Source organism: Benincasa hispida, chromosome 1, assembly GCF_009727055.1.
Source record: "Benincasa hispida cultivar B227 chromosome 1, ASM972705v1, whole genome shotgun sequence".
In the NCBI taxonomy this organism is placed as follows: Eukaryota; Viridiplantae; Streptophyta; class Magnoliopsida; order Cucurbitales; family Cucurbitaceae; genus Benincasa; species Benincasa hispida.
Window position 1 is genome coordinate 79,659,889 of NC_052349.1, and position 25,353 is coordinate 79,685,241.

Sequence of the window (25,353 nt, forward strand, 5' to 3'; positions counted from 1 at the left end):
TATAAAATAACTCAAAATAACTAATTTTAAATCCCAAATGGCCCAAATAATAATGGTTAGGTTAGATATTTGGAATTGTTGAATAGTTAGACTTTTTCTTTTAATCACACCCTTATGTATAAAAGGCATATTTTGAAATTAAATTGCGCATATCACTACCTAACAACGTCCATCAAAAAAAAAAAAAAAAAAAAAAAAAAAAAAAAAAAAAAAAAAAATATTTAAATCATAGTCTAATTGATTTGGGCTCCTAGAATATGGCGCCCTTGGGGCTTTCTATAATTACAATTTAATATAAGGAATTAAACTTACTTTAATGGATTGGCCGGGTTTAAATTATTAGCAATTTGAAGGATTAGATTGAATCCATAAAATTCAATCAATGAACACTTTAGTTGTATAATAAATTCATGAATTAATTTAAAAAGAATGTTAATAATAAGTTTTTGAAATTTCAATATATATATATATATATATTTTACGAAACATAGTCATGATTTATTGTAAGTTGAGAATTAAAAAAATCAAAAAATCAAGTGAGAAGGAGTATTGAGGATCCCACATTAAAAAGAAAAATGAAAAAACCTCTCAATCTTTATAAGTTGAATATGAATTGTGACTCGTGCTTCGATTATTATCAATTAGTTTTGAGATCACAACAAAAAGACACTCAAAACTGACGTGTAACAATCAGAGTATGAATAACATATGCATAATTTCAATGAAACCTCATATAGTTTCTTTAATATGGTATTATAGCTATGTAAAGTCGAAATGAATATTTGATAGAAAAAAATCAGATCCAAATATCGAATGGTGAACCCCACGGAGTGACATATTTCAACTATAAAACCCCCCATAGATTGGCCACTCAATTCATCACACAAATATATCCTTTTTAGGCTAATTAAAGAAAAGAATGGAATCTATTAAGATGAGCCCTGAAGAAACCATTACTGTTGTTGATAAGTACAGAGTTTTCTTGAATTTGAAGGATCCTACCATTCAGTGGAGGAATGGAAAGCCCCCAACTTATGAAAGTCTTAACAAGTTCTTTGAGGATGGAAGAACCAAGGTTTTTCTTTTCTTTTTTTTTTTAAAAAAAAAATTTAAAACAAACATTATTACTTATTTATTTATTTTCTTTCTGTGTCATATTATTCTGTAATTACTTAATTTGTTTAGTTTATGTTATAGGAGTGGCCAAAAGGATCTCTTGAAGAAACAGTGCAAAATATTATAAAATCATCGCAAATGGAGTTCGCTCACAAGACTAGATTACAGGATTTCGAGACCATAAACCCTCAGAAATTCAACTTTTTTGTCAATGGTAATTTCTTTCGTTCTTACATATTTAATCATGTCACTAAATTTAGGTTAAACGTGTGTGCTTTTTCTAATAATTATTGTTAATCTGTTCAATTTAGCTAATTTTTAATTATGTATTAACCAATATATACCTTTTTTCAATTGTATTTTTTTCATGGATGAATAAAACAAAATAGACTTACTCTGTTGGATGCCTAATTCCTCACTACCTCTATTTTTACGTCGGTAATACTTGGATACATCTTGGATAATACTAATTTTTATGCATTTCACTCTCATCACTCATATAAAAAATCATTCAAATATTTTAGAAAATAAATAAGAAGAATTTGTCACATGTCAAATTATAATTGGATATTTTGATAGAATACACCTAAGTATTTTTCTTTTATGTATATTCAAGATGTATGTTTGTCTAAGTTCATCATTCATACGAGTAGCTATTTAAGCGCACAATTTGATTTTTCTTTTTATTTAAAAACCAAGTCTATTTCTCTCAATTTCTTATAATAATTTTTGTATTTCTTAAATAAAAGAGTTAAATTCTTAGTTAAATTCCAAAAACAAAAACATATTTTTTAAAACTATTTTTAGTTTTTAAATTTTTGTTTGATTTTTAAAAGCATTGGTAGAAAGGAGATAACAAAGTAAGGATTTTGGAGATGAAATGACATTTATAGGCTTAATTTTCAAAAACTAAAATCTCAAACAAAATGGTTACTAGCGGTGCCTTAACTTTTAGTTTTTGTTATTAGTTTTTGAAAGCTAAACTTATAAATATTAGAGAAATTATTTTAAATGATAAGACTGTTGAAAATATTTACATATAATAACAAAATATCATAGTCTATACGATAGACTACTATCTATGCTTATTATGATAATAAACACAGATAGTAGTCTATCTAGTCTATCGCAGATAGACAATAAAATCTTACTATAGTTATAAACATTTTGATTCATTTTCTTATATTTGAAAACAATTCTAAATATTAGTATAATCATTAAGTTTTATTGTTTTCTTTGTCTATCAATGTTGTATAATAAATAAATAAAATAAAATAAAAATCAAGTTTTACAAATAAAAATTTAAATTTTATTCATGTTATTTTCAAACATAACAATATGAATTAAAATATTTACAAATATGGTAAAATGTCAGGATCTATTAGTGATAGACACTGATGATTATCATGTATCACTGACAGCCACTAATAGGTATCTATCAGTCACTGATAAACACTGATATTTTACTATATTTACAAATATTTTCAATAATTTTGTCATTTAAAACAGTTACTTATTTTATTTTCGTTTTCAATAAGTATTCAAAGGTTTCTTTAAGAAAATATGAAAATCATATCCTAACAGAATTATGAGGAAACAAGCATAAATAAAAAAAAAACATATTGAAAACTAAAAACAAAAATGTTTTCTAAGATTTTTATTTAGACGTTGCTCGTAAGTACTTCTAATTGAACTGTAGTATTGGAAGGAATTTGCAATTACTAGTGCCCTAAATTAATCAATAAATTAAGGGTGTGTTTGGATTAACTTTCTAAGTGTTTAAGTAAGTGTTTATAAGTGAAAAAAAGTGTTTATAAACACTTAAGTCCCGTTTGGTAACTATTTGGTCTATTATTTTTGTTTTTAAAATTAAGCATCTGGACACTAGTTCTACCTCCAAATCCCTTCCTTTGTTATCTACTTTTTACCAATGGTTTAAAAAAATAAAGCCAAATTTTGAAAGCAAAACAACAAAAAAATTACCAAACGAGACCTTAGAAAGTCATTCTAAACGGACTTTAAAAGATGAATTAATTAACTTCCTCTCTCTCTGGTAAGGTAGGTAGGGAGGGGCTATCAGGTGAAGAAACAATGGAACTTGGAGTCTTCAATGCATTGCTGAAGAATTCCTTACCAGAGAAGTTTCATTATTTCAAAGTAGAGGAAGAGACATTTGAATCAACCCGTAATGACTTCAAGACTTGTTTTCCAAGAGGATTTGCATTCGAAGTTATGGAGGTTTATTCACCTCCTCCTTTGATTGCTTACAAATTTAGGCATTGGGGTTTCTTTGAAGGTCCTTACAAAACCCATTCTCCAACTGGTCAATTGGTTCAATTCTATGGCTTGGGAATTCTCAAGGTAAAACAAAAGTTGACATCTCATTATATTTATTTCGGAGATTATTCAAGTTTGTGTATATCACGACTAGTCATTTACAAATCTTAAATTGAGTCTATCCATAATTTGAATTATTCTATCGTTCCATATTTTTCGAAACAAAAGATTTTAAAAAACATTTGATAATATTCCCATTTCTTGTTTTTTTATAATTTTGTAAAAACATTTACTAAATTGGTAAGAACAAATTTTGGAAACAATAAAATCAAGTTTTCAATTTTTTATTTCTTATTTTATCATTTTTTTCAGGTAAATATTTTAATGATAAAATTGTTGAAAAGATTTTTAAGTATAACGAAATGTCATTATCTATCCATGATTGATCGCGATAGACTTCTATTACTGACATTAATATATGTCTATTGCAGTTTATCACTGATAAATAATAAAATATTACTATATTTGTAAATAAGTTGACTCATTTTTGTTATTTGAAAAGAACTCATACTTAATTTTAATAGTTACTTTTAGGTCAAAGTTTTATAATAATTTAAAATTTCGTAGAATTAAAGAAAAGAATGTTACCAAATATTTTTTTAAGAAAAAAATAACAAGAACTCATAAATCAAGATGTTACATTATCAATAGCGTATTATTAGTGTTTTGAAAATTAGTATTTTAATTTAAAATATACTTTTATTAAAGTGAATATAACTTAATTGACACAAACATTTAAACTGTGGAGTTTGCGATTACGACTTACAAGTTGTATGATTTTGTTGAACAGGTAAATTTATCAATGAAGATTGAAGAAGTTCATATCTATTATGATCCAACGGAGCTACTTGGAGGTCTTCTGAAAGGCAAAAACACTGCCTCGGAATCCAAAACTCAACACAACAATGACAAAGATTTGGCTACTTCAGTTGGCTGTCCATTCTCCAAGGCTCAATAATTAGTTTTCATAATAATAATAATAATAATAATAATAATAAAAGAAAGTCTAAAATATGCGATATGTAATTGTAGCCTTCAATAAATTATCTATGTATCCAATAAAAAAAGTCCTCAACATACAATTCCCTAAAGAGAAAAGACCAGACTTTTTCTTTTAGGCCTCAAGGAGTTATATCCACGATAATAATAAAGAATTATATTTATATATTTTCCTAGCTGTTTTACTTTTAGTGACACTCCAAGAATTTTGGGTTTTAATGTGGATGAAAAAGTTAAACCGGATGTATAACGTCGGTTTAAAAAAAAAGTAGATCTTTAATGTGGTTTTAAACCGACATTAAAAATAAGCTACAAAGTCGATTTAAAATCGACATTATAGACATCCATTTATTTTTTCCCTTTAGTGTAAATATATCCCCTCTTCCATTTCATATCTTTTTTCTCTCTCCTTTCGTGCGCAGATTTGGGCGGACGAGAGAAAAATTCTTATATATTCGTTTTGTTTGCCATGGATCCCTAGATTCACAAGTTCAGGCATCACCTCTCGTTTGGTTTCATCGGTCTCGTTTTGGTACCCCTTCACTTTCGGTTTGCTCCATTCTTCGATCTCTGCTTTTGATGATGCTTTTGGGACCCAACATCTTTGCTTTTGATGTACTTGAATGAATATGCTTTGAATTCCAAAAGCCAAACAACATACTTAACAACATAATTGATGTTTTTGCTATTCTATTCAGGGATGAGATTTTCTTGTTTTAAAATAGGTTATGTTTGGTCAGGTTTGGTTTTTATGTTAGATTTTTTCTCGTAAACTAGAAAGAGAGGTTGTTTGATGTATTTTATGGTATATTCTGTTGGAGTTGATGCCCTAAAGTCTCGTATCCTGTAGTTTTTAAACAGTTTGTACGAATGCTTTGTTGTGTAATATATGATATTTACTTCACATCATGTTTTTACTCAGTTGCATGTTTTATTTGCTTTACAACAAACCAATAAACTTAATATCCCTGGTTATCTGTGAAAAAAACCGGATTCGAGATTTCCATGAGTAGCGGAAACAAGATTATTGCAAATCACAATCATGAATAAATAATACATTTACAGTCAACTTCAAACAAGTGGTTATATAATTAATTTAGAAATTATAGCATGAATAAGTCAAATGAACAAAGAGCAAGCTCTACGCACATTTGAAGATGCATCTCCACGGTCTGTTGTGCACGACTGCTCGAACAACAGTAACCTCGAACGCTCAATCTACATGCCCGCAACACAGCACAAACACTTCGTGCTCGTCCTCAACAATCGCCTCGGCCACGAACTCCTCAGCAACAACACGGATGGACTCCAGAAAACCTCGACAATGTCAAGTTGAGTATGACACCACCAACAAGGCTACCTAGGTATTCTCGGTATGAGAATCCAGAGGGTGAGCTCTGTTCAAACTTGGTATGAGGCAGACGAAGGAGGAAACAACGATTGTGTACACGACTGAGCAAGTGGGAGGTGGCGGAGTCCTATTGTATAGGTCGATGCCCAATCGTTTAGATAAAACTATGCGATCGTCTAGCAAAAGCTATGCGATCGTTTAGCTCATTGTTTAGCTCAGTTTTTCGCCTACAAATTCTACACGATTGTTTACTTTAGGCACGCGATCGTCTAGCAAAACTATGCGAAGTTTGGTAAATACTGCATGATCGCAGTTTGCCATTGAACGATCGTTTAGCTCGCCACTGCATGGTCGTTTAGCTCGCTCAGTCGTCGTTTAGTAAATCTATATTTACTTGATGACTACATGAGTTTCTTTTTCACGAGAGAGAAAACTCAAAAACTTTTTACGAAAACTTTTCAGCGTTTGTAAATTATCTCTTTTTTCTGAAAATAGGAAAACCATTTTCCTTTTAAACTCACGGTTACCATGAATTCAATAACCATCCACTCACTTGGTTATTAAAGAAAATAAATTAATTATCCAATAATTAATATTATTATAAATATAAATGATAACCAACTTATCATACTATATTTATAACCTATAGTTTTAATATTTCATCTCATGAAACATAACCCATAGTTCTTTTTCTATTCCAATGGTACTTAATGTAAATCTCATTTACATCAATCCTCCACTAGATGTATCTTATACATCATACCGATTATATCATATATAATCAAAATACCTCTTGTCAATTTGAACATTTCAAATCAACACCAAGAACTGATCTTCAACTGAATCCATTGAGCTACGAAGGAGACCTTATGGACCTGTAGCTCGAAGTTCCAACGGTACGTGAATAACTGACTAAACTCTTTAGTCATGGGATCCACCATTCGTTAACTGTTAAGCACTTCACTAAAGACTGACAGCTGAACTCTCTTTACCACAGATACATTATGTGTCCATCTTAACCAATCAGCAGTGCGATAACCCTTCATAGATTGCTCGTAAGTATAGTTAGGCCAAATACCGTTATGCCCCTGTAGTTACATCTGTCTCCTTAAGTACCACTGATCCCTCTAATGAACATAAGTCATAGTTCTACTATGATTGAGTCTTCTCTTCCAAAAAGAGTTGTGCCCACTATGTTCAAGCCCCGAAATCCGCCCTTATGGGAGCAATCTCTCTACTTATTCCTGCTTTGGGAAAGGAGTGAATTCCATCGTGTGGATTGAATTCCCAACTCCCAGATCAGACAAGTCTCCAAAAAGGTAGGCATGTTGAGTTGGCAATCTGGCCACTCTCACTCATACTAATCAAAGGACTGCCCTCAAAGGCGGGAGTTCCCAAAACACTTAGGATTGAGGTCATGTCACATACGGTCGTTTAGGTGAGATGTAAGTCTCTAGTATCAACGACATTATATACAAAGTCTAGACATCTCGTAGTCTAGGTTTTATACAAACTCTTTGTATAGGACACCCCCGCTTGCATGTATCCACATGAATGGTCAAGATCAACCATATGTAGTAGTTTACAACACTTGCAAACCTTTACAAAGTGGGCCCTATCCGTAGTGTCACCAGGATCAGATATCCCAACTTAATCCTTATACTACAGACTTATTTAGGTTATCACTTAAGGCATGATCTACTTATATATCACATATACATGCTTAAGTTCACATAAGATAACCAAGGAGCTTTGTTTATTGGATATGAGTAAATGCTAGAATTAAATAACACTTATTTTATTCATTAAACAATGTGTATCTTTACAAAACAACGAGACTCTAGGAGAATTAGGACACCAATCCCAACAATATGTACGTAACTTAAGCATGTATGTGGTGACATATAAATGGATCATGTCTTGAGTGATAACCAAAATGGTCCATAGTATATGGATATAGGAGGGAAACCTTATCCTGGTAACGCTACAGATGCGACTCGCTTTGTGGAATGGTCACAAATATTGCGATTTGTCACAGATGGTCTGATCCCTATTATTCGTGTTGGGGACATGCGAGCGGGGGCGTCCTAGACAAAGAGTTTGTATAAGACCTGACCACAAAGTGTTAACGTCTCATTATATAACACGGTTCATGATAGAGACTTCACTTCACTAGGATAACCATAGATAACATGACCTCAATCCTGAGTGAGTTGGGAACTCCTACCATTGAGGGCGGTCCTTTAATTTGTATGGGTGCGAGTGACCAGGTCACCGATTCAAAGTTACCATTTTGAGGATTCCTCGAGGCAGGGGTAAGTAGATAGATAGCTTCCTTAAGGGCTGATTCCAAGGCTTGAATGATGTGGTGCCACACACATTCTCTTGGCCCGAGAGGTGTTCACACATAGTTGGACTATGTTGTATTGTTCATTAGTGGAATCGGTGGTACTTAAGGAGTGAGATGTAACTACAGGGGAAAAACGGTATTTTGGCCAAGCTATACTTATGAGTATCTGTGAAGGGTCATCGTACTCATGATTGGTTATATCCGATGGACACAAAAATATATTTGTGGTAAGAAGAGTTCAGCTATTGGTCTTTAGTGGAATGCCTGATAGTTAACGAATGGTAGATCTCGTGGCTAAAGAGTTTAGTCAGCTATTCACGGATCGTTGGAGCTTCGAGCCACAGGTCCATTAGGTCCCCTGGGTAGCTTGGATAAAGTCGAGAATCAGTGTTTGGGTTAATTTGAAATGTTCAAATTGACAAAAGGAAGTTCAATTATATAAGATATAATTGGCTTGGGTAATTATATATGATATAATTGGCTAAATATATGAGATACATTATTTTAGAGGAAATTAGATATAAATATGATTATATCAAGTAGCGAGAAATTACTATAGTAGATATGTCAAACTATAGGGTAAAAATATAATATGATTATGTTTATTAATAATTTAATTGGTTAGTTACATGATAATTAACCTAAAATCTCTCTCGGACGTGCATTAGTGGGAAAACAACGTCGGTTATTGTAATCGAAGAATAAAAATGAAATTTGGTTTCATTTTGAAAGTTTGGACAAAGATCGAAGGTTTTTGTGTTGGCGTGGAAACGTAAACGATTGCTTAAAGTCGGGAGCCTATACGATAGTGACTCAGCACCTAAATGATCAGTGTGTCGTGTTTGCTAAACGATCGCCTACTGATACTTAATTTTATAAAGTGGAAATTATGGATGATATGCGTTGATGGATTGCGTTGTGCACTCAAGTTTCCCCAGAGGAATCCAAGTGTAAATTCCTTTGAGTTTCCTGGTAAATCCAGGGTCGAACACAGGACTTGTTAAAATAGTTGCGTTGGAGATTTTTATGAAAACTTGTGGCAACCAGTTGAATAAATAAGTGTTGGGTTGTTGTTGTGTTAATGAAAATAATAACGAATGCAACAGAGTTTGAAAAGAGTTGGTAAATGGGAAATACGATGAATATACGGTGAACGGGTTGAGAAGGGTTTCGGCTAACACTCCCTAGGATGCATTCATGCCTTGCGATTATGCAACATGCATACAATAGTAAACTACCTCTAGGCGTGAATGCCACTGCTTCTAAGTCTAGAATGCATGCGATAAGTATGTGATAAGTCTACAGGGTTTACACATAAACCTCTATTACTATTTATGTGATGACAACATGACATTCACACAAATATGTGACCACATCATTCCTATTCCTAGAATGCATGCGATGCGAGTTGACAAACAGAGCTTATCTCTAAGTCCTATCTCTTATTTATGCAAGCCTAATCTTGCTCTTTCGAGTCCAGATTTCAACCTAGCTCTCTCGAGACATTAGTTTCTTTCTTTAGATTCTCTCTCGAGTAACTTAAAGGGGTATTTTGCACAACATAAAACAAGACAATCGCAATCAATGAACTTCTTAGATCATGTTAGCTTAGTTCCTCTCAACCCATTCAACTAGTTTAGCTACTCATGCGTATTAAGAAAGCGAGCAGATGTAGAAATAGAACTTCCATTGAATAGATATAAGATGAAGTACAGAATAACAATGCAAGTATAGTAAAGAGCCTGGAGAAATTTCTTACTGCCAGGCATTACACTGTTTCTACTTGTGCTCTAAAGATATTCTCGCTTTCGCGAGATTCAGCCCATTCTCTACTCTTACGCCCCAAGGTTCTCTCTCGAGCCGCCTTGGACAATCTCTGGCATCACCACTCTTCTCTTGATCTGTCGTAAAATGGAAAAGAAAACTATGGACAGAGACGTGAACTTGTAATGGTGGTGAGATAATCGACTGCTTAACCCCTTCTCTGAAGAATGCACTTGGTATTTATAGGGCACCAAGGGTGAAAGGCGGCTTCTCTTTCCTGGTTGTATAGATGAGACAACTTTAATTCCTGACTGATGCACCGGATAATTGTCACTGATAAAGTTGGATGTACTTTGTGATCATTATCGGCTGTCAACTTAATTTGGATCCGACTGTCATCAGCTTTCTGTCTCATCGATCTTAATTGTCCTTTCGTCTGGATGCGTCCACCATGTTGCGGTGATTCTTCTTGGGTGAATGTTTGCGAGCGCGATCAACACAAAGTCTTACGGTGAAGTTGCGTTCAACCAATGTATTCCTATGATTGCATTCTTTGCATTGCGTTAACGCATTATTCTGCACAAAAATATAAAGATCAACTACTTTAATGCATTGGACGCATGCAACCACAATATTATAGAATTTATGCTTAATGGACGCAATTTAACATCTTTCATCAATGCAATCCGATATTGTTTAAGGATTTAGCACTATGATAATGTGCATTTCTGCCCGTTATCACACCCCCAAATTTAAACAATGGTTGTCCTCAAGCATAAGCTAAAGATTCCTTTAACAAGTTACCTGCAAAGTTCTTTCCCTAGATTTTTCAAGGATACTTCGCTCAAATCCTATATGCCAGAATTTCCTTAAGTCTTATTCAAATCTCTTCCTAAGATATTTCTAATACTTAGGGATTGCAAGCTTAACTTTCAAAAGGAATTTACTGAATTTCGGAACATCGCATGATTTATTTCAAACAGAAAATTTTCCACTGGGGTGTTAAATGATTTATCCTTGTACAAAAATTTTCTTCATTGCTATTTTTTTCTGACCTTGTGCTTATCCGAGTGTCTTGCCTTCGTTTTGGCTTGCCCCCATGGGTGTCATGTGGACATCCAACTACGAGCAATGCACTTTTCCTCAGACTAAACTCATACCAATTTGGCAATGGAGTTACGGTTATTTATTTATGTATTGATCTTGGCGACTTACTTTCGTTTTGGCTTACCCCCACGTGTGTCATGCAGACATCCAACTACGGGTAAATGCCTTTCACAACTTAACTCTTATCAATCAGGGGTTTCCCATTGCGTTGACAGTGGAGTTGTTATTCTCAAAATCATCTTTTTTTTTTTGTAGCAAGGTTGGAAACAAATACCCCACCCCCAAATTTAAAATGCGGCAATGTCTTCATTGCCAAAAGATTAAAATAAGTCATGCGATGGTCAAAAAATCGTTGTAAAGAGAGTGTGAAAGAAAGCTAGCAAACCCCTAACTTTGAGAAATATTTCATGAGGTGAGTGTCCTAAGATTTACGTTGACTCTAGTATATACGGAAAAGATAGAAGCATATTTTTCATCATTGAAATCATACTTGGTAAAGAACAACATGCGGTAAACTACTAAAGTTATCTACTGGTGATATGATTGCGGTAATCAAGAAGGATGCGGTGATAAAACTTTGAAAAATAATATGCAATATGATAGCGCAAAATTTGAAGTCAAGATAAGGAAGAGTACACCCCCAAATTTAATGCTGCACCCACATGGTATTGACGCATCCATCTTGCGGCGATCATTCTTCGTTGGGTTGCGATGATGGAATAAGATGTGTGTTGCTTCCCGTACGTTCCCGCAATCTAGTGCCTCGATCATTGTAAGGAAAACAAAGAAAGGGTCAAATTATTTTAAACAAAAGAAAAGGCTTTTATTATTTTATTTATTTTATTTTATTTTAGAAATAATACTGAAAAATGAAAAGATAGCTAAAAAGATAGTGAAGATTCTGAGTAGTGAAGAAAAGAGTTGAAGACTTGAAGTTTTCCAAAATTTGTGTCCCTGATAAATTGCGATCATTTGACAATGCAGAGACCACCTACTTCTTTCTTTATTCAAAGTTTCTTAGTTCCATGGAGTCGAATTGGCGATGCTAGTCTTCTCCATGGTATGCCTTTACTCACTGCCCATTGACTTTGAATATATTGGTACCGTCGTAATTTGATAATTCCACCGCGGAAGTACTTGTCGAATTATAAACAGTCCGGACCAACGAGACTTTAGCTTTCCCGGGATGAGTCGCAGATGTGAATTGAAAAGCAAAACCTTCTACCCAACTTGGAGGTTCTTGCAGCATATGCGTTGATCATGCCAGCACTTGGTGCGCTCCTTATAAACTTTCGCATTTTCATATGCGTTGTTTCTCCATTCTTCTAGCTCGACCAATTGCATTTTCCGCGCTTCCCTTACTTTCTTTAAATCGAAATTCAGTTTCTTGATTGCCCACAATGCTTTATATTCCAGCTCCAAGGGCAAGTGACACACTTTGCCGAATACCAATGCATAGGGAGACATACCTATAGGTGTTTTAAATGCGGTCCGGTATGCCCATAATGCATCATCAAGCTTCATTGCCCAGTAAAGTAAATTGCAATAAAGTAAACCTAAGCTAAGATGACACAAGATACAGGTTTCATGATACAAGATATCAAGGTTGAGGCTGACTGTGAAGATTATACAAAGATCGTGTTATGTGGTGACAAGTCTTATGTGTGAAGCAAAAAGAGAAAGCATAATTAATATAAACAGCGTAAGTTCCTTAATTGCATTAAAGGTATAAGTACGGTTCCGCTTTTCCCTTGGTGTACACCTCTAGGTGATTGGACGTGTTCCCACATCTCTATGGTAAATCAGGGACGAATGTAATGAACGTAAGGTTGCTTCCATCTTTGGAAGTACTACTCGCTTTAGTCAACGCATTCTTCTAACCTTCTCTCGATAGATCAGAATGACATCTTCACTTCTGCTCTCACAGGTGAAGATGTCGTCTAGCATACCTTAGCTAAACGCATTTATCTCTTTAGCATAGATTAAGTTACTTGTTTAATCCATATTAATTAACAAGGGATTAAGAAAACTTCATGGAGAAAACAATTAATGGAGGAACGGTAGACAGAAAAGTGGAAATGGAAATGATCAAGACATTCAATAACACTATTTAGCATCTGATACATGATTTGTGAATGAAGAGATTAAGAAGATGAAATACAGTTGATGAATAGAGTTAGAAACAAATACAAATAAGCGCCAATTTGGATAGAGATTTGCTTACCGGCATGGATGGATCGTGTGGAAGGATGAGATTCCCTCTCAGGCTTACTCAACCGATAGCAAGGATCTAAGCACAGAGCTTCATGGCGGGGATTTGGCAGAATTGCACTGAGACTCACCTCTCGACCTTGTCTCCTTTCTTCCTGGATTTCTTCTCATCAATACTCAGCTCAGCCTCTCTCTCAAGAATCTAACATCAATTAGCCCTCGTATCAAGTATATTTTCTCTGAATTCTATGGGGATATTTATAGGTGAAAAAGCTTTGACTCTTGGCTTGTGGACCCCATTTCTTTTATGGAAATTCCAAAGATGGAGGAATAAATATTCCTTTTGTTATGTAATTAGACTGTCAAATCTGCACAACGGTTAGTTGTACACGTGTCACAATCCTCCACATTTGCGTTGCTCAGCTGCATCTTTTGATCGGGTGCTCGCATGCGGTGTTGTTTTTATTACCGCATACGGTTGAAATTCAGCTCTGGATCGACTGTCACATTACACCGTCATTGCGTTGATCGTCTCTTCATTGTGGTTTGAAGGGCACAATATGACAGAGATGCATTGTTCAGTTTCTCGTTGAGTCTTGATCGCAAGCGGTGACTTGTTTCCTGCAAAACAGAGTAGAAATATCGTCTTCTACCATCTTGATGATGTTAGTGGGTGTAATTGCAATAATTTATATTTATTGTAGTTTTGAGCTAATTTTCATACAATTGATGAATATTTTCTCTCTTTTGGCCGTAATATCTGAATAAGGCAACATAAATAACTTGTATTTCTACAAGTTATCAGTGCTCGCATTCAATTTGCGGTAGTCCATACAGATGCGCCATCCAGTGATGGTCCTCTGCGGTATTAATTCATTGTTCTCATTAGGGACTACCGTCATTCCGCCCTTCTTTGGCACACATTGCACGAGGTTGACCCGTGTGCTATCTGCAATGGGATAGATAATGCCCACATCCAGCCACTTGATAATCTCCTTTTTGACGACCTTCTTCATCGCACGGTTAAGTCTGCGTTGATTTTCAATGGTTGCTTTGTGGTCGTCCTCAAGACGAATGTGGTGCATGTAGTACGTGGGGCTAATTCCTTTGATGTCAGCGAGCGTCCATCCGATTGCTCGCACATGCTTTTTGAGAATGCTCATTAACGCATTCTCTTGATCTGCGTTGAGCGCAGAGGAAATTATTACTGGCAGCTTCTCATTTTGCCCTAGAAATGTGTACTTTAGATGTGTTGATAGGGTTTTTAATTCAAGGGTAGGTGGCTCCACGAGAGAAGGTTGCGTTATTTTTATTTCTTCCTCCGGCTCTTCTTCTTGTGCTGCGATCGATCCTTCTTCCTTGTTTGTTTTTGCTACGATCACATTGTAGGCAGCAACGGATGTGTTGGCATCCTCTTCTTCATACTCTTCATCAGACTTTTCTTCTTCAATAAAATTCAAGTCATCTTTCGAATCTGGTAGGTCTTCCTCATCAGGAAATTTCATGGCACGAATTATATTAAATTTTAGCTTCTGTCTGTTTATGCTCAAAGTGATCTCGCCCTTGTGCACATCAATTTGAGCGTGACCTGTTGATAGGAAATGTTGCCCCAAAATGATGGGCACATCTTTATCGGCCTCATAATCCAGGATGATGAAGTCAGCTGGAAAAATAAATTTATCAATCGTGATCAGCACGTTCTTCACCTTACCCTCTAGATGAACCAGAGATCTGTCGGCTAGTTGAAGAGTCACGGGTGTGGGCACAAGTTGCCCCACATTTAGTTGTTGAAAGATTGACAGTGACATCAAATTTATGCTGACCCCCAAATCATACAGAGCTTGCCCAATATAGAGTTCTTCTATGGAGCAAGGAATAGTGAAGCTCCCAGGATCGCTCATCTTCGGTGGGATAATAGATTTGGAACTTTGCGTTAGTGCCACCATGGCAAATTTTCCAGCGCCACTTTTCTTTATTACCTTGTCCTTCAGAAACTTGGCATAGGCAGGCATTTCCTCAATCGCTTCACTGAAAGGAATATTAACATGTAATTGTTTCAGCATAGACATGAAGCGTTGGTACTGTACCTCTTCGTTTTTCTTCTTCTTTAGCCTCTAAGGGAAAGGTGGTAACTGGACTTTCACAGTTCCTGTTTCATTTGACTTTGAGGTTGACACAACCTCAGGTTCTACTGCTTCATTTTCTTTTTCTTCTTCTTGTGTTGCCGCAATCTCAGGTTTAGCTGTGATGGAGGTTGATTTGTTTTGCTCCTTCTTTTCTCCCTCCACAGTCTTTCACTGTGCAATGTCATAACCTGACATTACTCCTTACCTGAAGCCCCTGGGTTGCGTGGAAGCTCGGTTGAACCTGGCAGCACCCCTTGCGGTCTACTTTTGAGCTCATTTGCAATTCAAGATTGCGGATGAACGTAGCCTGACTTTGAAGCATCGTCTCATTTTTCTCGATATATTGCTTCAATAGGCTTTCTAAAGAAGAAGATTGTGGTGGTTGTTGTGAGCTACTTGCTTGGTATCTTTGTTGACCGTTGTTGCGTTGAAAAAATCCTGGTGGCCCTTTTTTTTGCGCCACAGATTGAAACTTTTGTTGTTGATTCCTCCAAGCAAAATTTGGGTGGTTTTTCCACCCGGGGTTGTAGGTGTTGGAAAAGGGATTGTTCTTTAAGAAATATACAGAATGTGGGTTTTGTGGGCAATCCTCCATCGCATGCCCATCATTGCAAGTCGCACACCTTGCGGTGTTTTGACTTATTGCGTTGATTTGTCCACCTTGTGGTGTTGGGTTGCTGATCGTCATTCTTTGAATCAAATTCATCATTACGGTCATTTGGTTTTTCAATGAAACAATAACACCGTTATTTGCATCTGAATCTTTGAGTCTTAATCTCTGGTCACTCTCCCTTTAGTCTTCATGATTCTTGGAGATACGATCTAGGATATTCTTCGCATCATTGGCAGCGGTCTGCGAAGTAGGATTCAAACCGTGGTAGAAAATTTCCATTTGAAGGCAGTCTAGCAGCCCATTATGCAGACAATATTGGACCAACCTTTTAAACCTTGCCCAAGCATCGCTAAGTGATTCGTCCATATCTTGTTCAAAATTAGTAATAAGCTTTCTTCGTCTAGTATTTTTTGTAGGTGGGAAATACTTCTTCATAAACTTTTCCACCACCTACTCCCAAGAAGTGATCTCTCTTGGTTTGAGCGAATAAGCCCATTTCCTAGCCTGATCACAGAGAGGAAATGGAAACAACGTTAGTCGAACCTCCTCAGCAGAGATATTCGAGAACACAAAAGTATTGCAAATTTCAATAAAACTTCGGAAGTGGGCGTGCGAATCCTAGCCACGCCTTCCTCCCAATTGTCCTGCAGCCTAGATCATCTGCAAAATCACCGGTTTCATTTTAAATCTACTTCTGTCTAAGGCAGGCCTCATGATTCCCGGAGAGAAATCATAGAGGTTTGGTGATGCATAGTCCTTAATGGGCCTATTGCGATCATTTGCCAACAAAATGGGATTTTCCATGACATTGTTGTTGTTTGTTGCTTCATTCCTAGGCTGCTCTGCCATCTCTTCTTTATCAGATTGTGGTTACTATTGAAGGTCTCTTAGTCTCCTTCGAAATGTTCTCTCAATCTCCGGGTCGTAGTTCGCCAGAGTTTGAGAGTTCTACAAAGAAATCAAAAAAATTACCATTAACGACTATTTTGCCGAAGTCCCCGACAACGGCGCCAAAAACTTGATGCTTAATTTTATAAAGTGGAAAATATGGATGACATGCATTGATGGATTGTCTTGTGCACTCAAGTTTCCCTAGAGGAATCCAAGTGTAAATTCCTCTGAGTTTCCTGGTAAGTCCAGGATCGAACACAAAGACTTGTAAAAATAGTTGCGTTGGAGATTTTTATGAAAACTTGCGGTAACCAGTTGAATAAATAAGTGTTGGGTTGTTGTTGCGTTAATGAAAATAATAATGCATGCGGTAGAGTTTGAAAAGAGATGGTAAACGGGAAATACGATGAATATGCGGTGAACGAGTTGAGAAGGGTTTCGACTAATACTCCCTGGGATGCGTTCATGCCTTGCATTCATGCAACATGCATACAATAGTAAACCACCTCTTGACGTGAATGCCATGGCTTCTAAGGCTAGAACGCATGCGATAAATATGTGATAAGTCTACAAGGTTTACACATAAACCTCATTTATGCGATGACAACATGACATTCACACAAATATGTGACCACGTAATATCATTCCTATTCCTAGAATGCATGCGATGTAAGTTGACAAACAGAGCTTATCTCTAAGTCCCCATCTCTTGTTTATGCAAGCCTAATCTTGCTCTTTCGAGTCCAGATTTTAACCTAGCTCCCTCGAGACATTAGGTTCTTTCTTTTGATTCTCTCTCAAGTAACACTAAAGGGGTATTTTGCACAACATAAAACAAGAAAATCGCAAGCAATGAACTTCCTAGATAATGTTAGCTTAGTTCCTCTCAACCCATTCAACTAGTTTAGCTACTCATGCATATTAAGAGAGTGAGCATATGTAGAAATAGAACTTCCATTGAATAGATATAAGATGAAGTACAAAATAACAATGCAAGTATAGTGAGCTTGGAGCAATTTCTTGCTACCAGACGTTACACTGTTTCTACTCATGCTTTAAAGATATTCTCACTTTCATGAGAGTCAGCCCGCTCTCTACTCTTACGCCCCAAGGTTCTCTCTCGAGCTGCCTTGGACGATCTCCGACGTCACCACTCTTCTCTTGCTCCGCTATAAAATGGAAAAGAAAACTATGCATAGAGACATGAACTTGTAATGGTGGTGAGGTAATCGACTGCTTAACCCCTTCTCTGAAGAATGCACTTGGTATTTGAAGGGCATCAAGGGTGAAAGGCGGCTTCTCTTTCCTGGTTGTATAGATGAGACAACTTTAATTCCTGACTAATGCATCGAACAATTGTCACCGATAAAGCTGGATGTACTTTATGATCGTTATCGGCTGTCAACATAATTGGGATCCAACTGTCTTTAGCTTTCTGTCCCATCGATCTTAAATGTCCTTTCGTCTGAATGTGCCTACCATGTTGTGGTGAATCTTCTTGGTGAATGTTTGCGAGCACGATCAACGCAAAGTCTTGCAGTGAAGTTGCGCTCGACCAATGTATTCCTATGATCGCATTCTTTGCATTGCGTTAACGCATTATTCTGCACAAAAATATAAAGATCAACTGCTCTAATGCATTGGATGCATGCGACTGCAATATTATAGAATTTATGCTTAATGGACGCAATTTAACATATTTCATCAATGCAATCCGACATTGTTTAAGGATTTAGCACTATGATAACGTGCATTTCTACCCGTTATCACCTACCTTTTTCTAAACGATCGTTTAGTAAAATCTACACGATCGTGTAATTTCTTCTAAGTGATAAGCATCTAGCTATGCGATAGCTTCTCATTCTCCCTCACTTGCTTATCGTCTACACGATCAGTTCTTCCTCCTACCTCTACCAAACTCACCAAAGACCACGTTTTGGTTTCTCACTCCGAGAATACCTAAGGCTCCTTTCTGGTGGTGTCGTCTCTGCTGCATTCGTTTGTTTGCGGTTGTTCGTGCTGCTGTAGTCGACACATCTACTAGGCATTGGTTGATCGGGTAGAGGTCTTTTGCTGCATTGAGTTCCATAGCTTGAAGAGTATCTTCAACTAGCATGAGAACTCTCTCCATTGTTATTTTTTATTCAAAGCATGTCGTTAATTACTGTTTGTTTGCATAACTGTGCATTTGAATGTATATGGTGTATTTCGATCACGATGAAATTCGAGCGATTCGAACACGCTCATGGAACTCTTCGTTAAGAGATCCTTCAATTGGTATCAGCTCCAAGTTACATGAAATTACAAATGGTTAGGGCAGGATTCTGGCACCGAAATCGAGGGGTCAAACTTACATGAAATTGTTAAAGGTTAATAGTTCTGGACCCAAAAATGGTGGCTGTTAGGTTCAGTTCCAAGAGTTGGTTCTGCCTAATGGTTGAAAATGTCTCATCCCAGCGAAGGGGCAACTGATCACCCCATCGGTGATGTTTGTCCTGCCTCACTAGGGTATCACTGCAAAATAGAAGTCTATAACTTAGGGTACTTGAAACTATTTTACAAAACTGATTGGTTTAAAAGTGGTTTAGCAAAATCTAATAAAGTTTTGTTCGTATTTTCAGCAACAACACTTTTTCAAAATGGCAACAGCCACATTGGCTTTATTAAGCACTGAAAAACTAATTGGCAATAATTTAGCAACATGGAAACACATGATCACGATGATCCTGATCATCGAGGATCTCATATTCGCTCTCACGGAGGCTTGTCCTCTTATTTCAGCTTCTAATGCCACTCAAATGTTCGAGAGGCATACGAGCGATGGACAACGGCGAATGAGAAAGCCCGAGTCTACATCTTGGTAAGCCTTTCTGAAGTCTTGCCCAATAAGCATGAGCCCATGCTCACAACTCGTGAGATCAAGAAGCTGTCTCTTATACACATCTAGATGTGTATAAGAGACAGCGTCTGAATAGCTTATGCATGAGGCTCTTAAATACATATTCAACTCCAAAATGGAAGAAGGCACCTCTGTTCGTGAAAATGTGCTAAACATGATGGTCCACTTTAATGTGGCGGAGTTGAATGGCTCTACCATCGATGAGGGCAGCCAGGTTAGCATATTTCTGCATTCATTGCCGGAGAGCTTCCTGCACTTTGTTAGCAATGTGATTATTAACAAAGTGAAATATAACCTTACAACTCTCTTCAACGAGTGTTAAAGTCTCGTTATATAACACCATTCATGACAGAGACTTCACTTCACTAGGATAATCATAGGTAACATGACCTCAATCCTGAGTGAGTTGGGAACTCTTGCCATTGAGGGCGATCCTTTGATTTGTATGGGTGCGAATGGCTAGGTCGCTGATTCAAACCTACCATTTTGGGGATTTGTCTGATTTGGGAGCTGGGAACTCAGCTACACAAGATGGAATTCACTCCTTCCTCGAGGCAGGGGTAAGTAGATAGATAGCTCCCTTAAGGGCTGATTCCAGAGCTTGAACGATGTGGCGCCATACACCTTCTCTTGGCCCGAAAGGTGTTCACGAATAATTGGACTATGTTGTATTGTTCATTAGAGGAATCAGTGGTACTTAAGAAGTGAGATGTAACTACAAGGCAAAACGGTATTTTGGCCCAGCTATACTTACGAGCATCTATAAAGGGTCATCGTACTCATGATTGGTTATATCCGACGGACACATAAATATATCTGTGGTAAGAAGAGTTTAGTTGTTGGTCTTTTGTGGAATGCCTGACAGTTAACAGATGGTGGATCTTGTGCCTAAAGAGTTTAGCCAACTACTCATGGACCGTTGGAGCTTCGAGCCATAGGTCAATTAGGTCCCCTGGGTAGCTTGGATAAAGCTGAGAATCAATGTTTGGGTTAATTTGAAATGTTCAAATTGACAAGAGGAAGTTCGATTATATATGATATATAATTGGACTGGTTAATTATATATGATATAGTTGGCTAAATGTATGAAATACATTATTTTGGAGGAAATTAGATATAAATATGATTTATATCAAGTAGAGGAGAAATTATTATAGTAGATATGTGATATCAAACTATAGGGTAAAAATATAATATGAATAATTTAATTGGTTAATTATATGATAATTAATCTAAAATCTCTCTCGGACGTGCGTTAGTGGGAAAACAACGTCAGTTATTGTAACCGAAGAATAAAAATGAAATTTGGTTTCATTTTGAAAGTTCGTAATAAGATCGATGGTTTTTACGTTGGTGTGGAAATGTAAATGATCCCTTAAAGTCGAGAGCCTATACGATAGTTGCTCAGTGCCTAAACAATCGCATACCTCGCGTCTAAACGATCGCCTACCTAACGTCTAAACGATTGCACACTTATTCCTAAATGATCGGTTGGCTTTCTTAAACGATCGTATAGTGTTCTGTATTTGCTAAAAGATCGCCTACCTTTATCTAAATGATCGTTTAGTAAAATCTACACGATCGTGTAGTTTCTTGTAAGCGATAAGCATCTAGCTATGCGATAGCTTCTCATTCTCTCTCACTTGCTTATCATCTACATGATCATTTCTTTCTCCTACCTCTACCAAATTCACCAAAGACCATGCTTTAGGTTCTCACTCCGAGAATACCTAAGGCTCCTTTTGGGTGGTGTCGTCCCTGCTGCATTCGTTTGTTTTCGGTTGTTCGTGCTGCTGTAATCGACACATCTGCTGGGCGTTGGTTGATCGGGTAGAGGTCTTCCACTGCATTGAGTTTTATAGCTTGAAGAGCATCTTCAACTGGTATGAGAACTCTCTCCCTTATTATTTTTTGTTCAAGGCATGCCATTAATTACTATTTGTTTGCATAACTATGCGTTTGAATGCATATTGTGTATTTCGGTCACAGTGAAATTGGAGCGATCCGAACGCGCTCATGGAACTCTTCGTTAAGAGATCCTCATATTCAACTCTGATCCTGCATTTCAGTGAAGTGGTTATTGATGTTTTGAATGTTAATCTTGGCATAGCATCGTGTCATTGTGTGGCATTGGACGTGGAAGGGCGTTGCAATACCTGGGGATGCAATGAGGCATGTTTACTCTTAATTATGCAGCTTATAACCATTTCATTTTCTTTTATGTATTCTTTCTGGTCTATTAATTGAATTCTTCCTAAACTATGAAGTTATTTGTGTTCAAAAAGGCCAATTGGGTCATAAAGATTTGATTCAGCGAGATAGGTCTACTATAGTATCTAACCTTTCGAAGTATGTTACTATATTCGACAGAGGTTTAATCCATCAGACTATTCAAGTTTAGTATGTTTGTTATTATCATCTCTCTATATATGCTACTTATGTATTTATTATTTTTTTTAAAAGTTGTGTTTGAAAAGAAGATCAAAATTTTCTATGGTTAATGACAAAGGCTTCAAGTTCTTAATTTTTTTAATTTCCTTTTCATCTTGTTTGGTGTTCTTAGTTCAATTTGACTTTTCTTAAGCAAATTGTGTATTCCAAAGTCTGGAATCTTTTCAGAGAATACTTCAAAGATGTTATTTATAGGTAACTTCAAGTATGTGATTTATTGTTTTTGTTACTTAAATTTTGTTTACATGTTCTGCACATGGATGATTTATTTGTCGCATTGCACAACATGAGCGTGGGCGTCCTTGAATAGCGTTGGCCAAAAATAGCCACTCTATAGAACTTTTGCGGTGGTCCATTGCCCCCAAAATGTCCTCCATAAGGGGACTCATGACAAAGTTCTAAAATGTGCATGGTTTCGTGCTCAGGAACGCATCGACGCATAATATTATCAAGTTCGAGTCGATACAAGAATGGGTCATCCCAAAAATAAAACTTGACTTCGTACCTCAACTTCTTCTTCTGTTGGTATGAATAGTCTTCTGGTACTTGGCCATAAACTATGAAGTTTACAATATCCGCATACCATGGGACGTAAACGCATACTATAATAAGGTGCTCGTCGGGGAATCTCTTTTCAATCTCTTTCTCTCTCTTCTGAACCTCGCAATTTTCTAGTTGTGATAAATGATCTGTGACTTGGTTCTTAGTGTCCTTCCGGTCTTTGATTTCTAGGTCAAATTCTTGCAAGAGTAATACCCACCTAATCAATCTTGGTTTTGTGTCCTTTATCGTCATGAGGTATTTGATTGCAGAATGATAAGTATACACCACTACATTTGATCCAATCAGGTACTGCCAAAATTTCTCCAGGGAAAACACCACTACGAGCATTTCTTTTTCTGTGGTTGTATAATTTTCTTGTGAATCATTCAGTGTCTTATTGGCATAATAGATAGGATCCAAAACTCTATCTCTTTGCTGGCTCAAGATTGCGCCCACTGCATATCCACTTACGTCACACATCAGCGCAAACGGTTGCGTCCAGTCGGGTGCAACTAGAATTGGTGCGATGATGAATGCATTTCTCAGCGTGTGGAACGCTTCGGCGCATACGTCATTAAAATCATATTCATGGTCAATCTCAAGGAATGCACTTATGGGTCTTGCAATTTGAGAAAAGTTGCGAATGAATCTTCGATAGAACCCTGCATGTCCTAAAACACTCCTAAGTGTTTTCACATTGACTGGTGGTGGTAACTTGGATATTGTGTCAATTTTTGCTTGGTCCACTTCCAATCTTGCCTTTGATATCTTGTGACCTAGCACTATTCCTTCTTCTACCATAAAATGGCATTTCTCCCAGTTCAAAACCAAATTTGTTTCAACGCATCTCTTCAAAACTTTTTCCAGATTTGATAAACAAGATTCATAGGTGTTGCCAAAAATCGAAAAGTCATCCATGAACACCTCTACTGACTCCTCCAGGAAATCTGAGAAAATGGCCATCATACACCTTTGGAAGGTGCCTGGTGTGTTATGGAGTCCAAATGGCATGCGATGGAATACAAATGTGCCGAATGGGCATGTGAAAGTTGTCTTATCCTGATCTTCCGGCGCAATCGTGATCTGGTTATACCCTGAAAGCAAAAGAATTCATTCCCTGCAAGTCGATCCAACATTTGATCAATAAACGGTAGTGGAAAATGGTCCTTCTTTGTGGCCAGATTTTAGCTTGCGGTAATCCATGTATATTCTCAACCCCGTGGTTGTTCTGGTTGGAATTAATTCGTTTTTGCTGTTGGTGACGACTGTCATGCCCCCTTTCTTTGGAACGCACTGCACTGGGCTTACCCAGCTGCTATCAGAAATGGGGTAAATTACACCTGCATCAAGCCACTTCACAATTTCTTTCTTGACAACCTCCCTTATGGCAGGGTTCAGACGGCGTTTCCTCTCTATGGATCCTGTTTTTCCCTCTTCAAGACGGATCTTGTGCATGCAATACGAGGGATTGATTCCTCAAATGTCCGCTAAGGTCCATCTCAAGGCTTTTGCATATTTCTTAAGGATCTGAATAAGTGCTTCCTTCTTTTCTTTGCTCAGTGAGGCAAAGATTATGACTGGTAGAGTGTCATTGCCTCCTAAATAAACATATTTGAGCTTCACTGGTAGCGCCTTCAATTCCAACATGGGTGGTTCTTCCATTGATGGCTTAGTTCACTGTGTTGATCGTTCAAATAACTTTATTGATTCAAAATCTGGGTCAGTCTATATTGCAGCACAATTCTCCTCCAGCATTGTGCCAACCTCAAAGTCTTATTCTTCTGATTCTTCTTAAAACTTGTGCCATTGTTTTTCCTGTAGTTCTCCAATATACTGGCAGTTTTCCATATCATCTGGGTATTTCAACGCATTGAGAACATTGAACTTTGCTTGCTGATTTTCGACTCTTATAATGAGCTTTCCTTTTTGTACGTCGATCAGCGGTCGCCTTGTTGTGAGAAACGGGTGACTCAATATGATTGGCACCTCAGTGTCAGCTTCGTAATCCAGTATAATAAAGTCAGTTAGAAAAATGAATTTATCCACTTGCACAAGTACGTCCTCTATCTTTCCCTTTGGATGCATTATTGATCTGTCAGCCAACTGCAACGTGACTGTGGTGGATCTTGTGTTGCTAATGTTTAGTTTCTTGAAGATTGAGAAGGGCATCAGGTTGATACTTGCCCCTAAGTCATAGTGCGCATTTTCAACTTCTTTACCCCCGATTGAGCATGGCAATGTGAAGTTCCTTGGATCTTTCATTTTCATGGGGATGTTGTTCTGGAAGAGCGCACTACACTCATATGTTAGTGCGACAGTTTCATTTTCCCCGATCTTCCTCTTATTGATGAGTATATCCTTGAGGAACTTCACATAGCTGGGCATCTGTTCCAGTGCTTCTACTAAGGGAATGTTGATATGTAGCTGTCAGAGAGCATCCAGAAACCTTTTGAATTGTTTACTATCATCTTTCTTTTACAACCTAGATGGGAATGGTGGAGGATACCGCTATACTTCTTGTTCATTTGACTATTCCTTAAGGTCCCTCACTTCCTATGTTCTTGGGGCTGGAGTTTACGATGACTTCGGCTTTAG

The 25,353-nt window shown here is 36.9% G+C and overlaps 2 protein-coding genes across 2 annotated transcripts; one reads left to right on the top strand and one right to left on the bottom strand.

Moving 5' to 3' along the window:
* The first annotated feature begins 886 nt into the window (after nucleotides 1-886).
* LOC120090899 (pathogen-related protein-like) lies at nucleotides 887-4,620 on the top strand. Its single transcript, XM_039048596.1, has 4 exons — nucleotides 887-1,075; nucleotides 1,198-1,330; nucleotides 3,179-3,477; nucleotides 4,244-4,620. The coding sequence occupies exons 1-4, from the start codon at nucleotides 920-922 to the stop codon at nucleotides 4,409-4,411; spliced, it is 756 nt and encodes a 251-aa protein (XP_038904524.1). The 5' UTR covers nucleotides 887-919; the 3' UTR covers nucleotides 4,412-4,620.
* A 19,929-nt stretch (nucleotides 4,621-24,549) lies between these two features.
* Nucleotides 24,550-25,143, bottom strand: LOC120079491. Its single transcript, XM_039033697.1, has one exon. The coding sequence runs from the start codon at nucleotides 25,141-25,143 to the stop codon at nucleotides 24,550-24,552; it is 594 nt and encodes a 197-aa protein (XP_038889625.1).
* Between the last annotated feature and the right edge of the window lie 210 nt (nucleotides 25,144-25,353).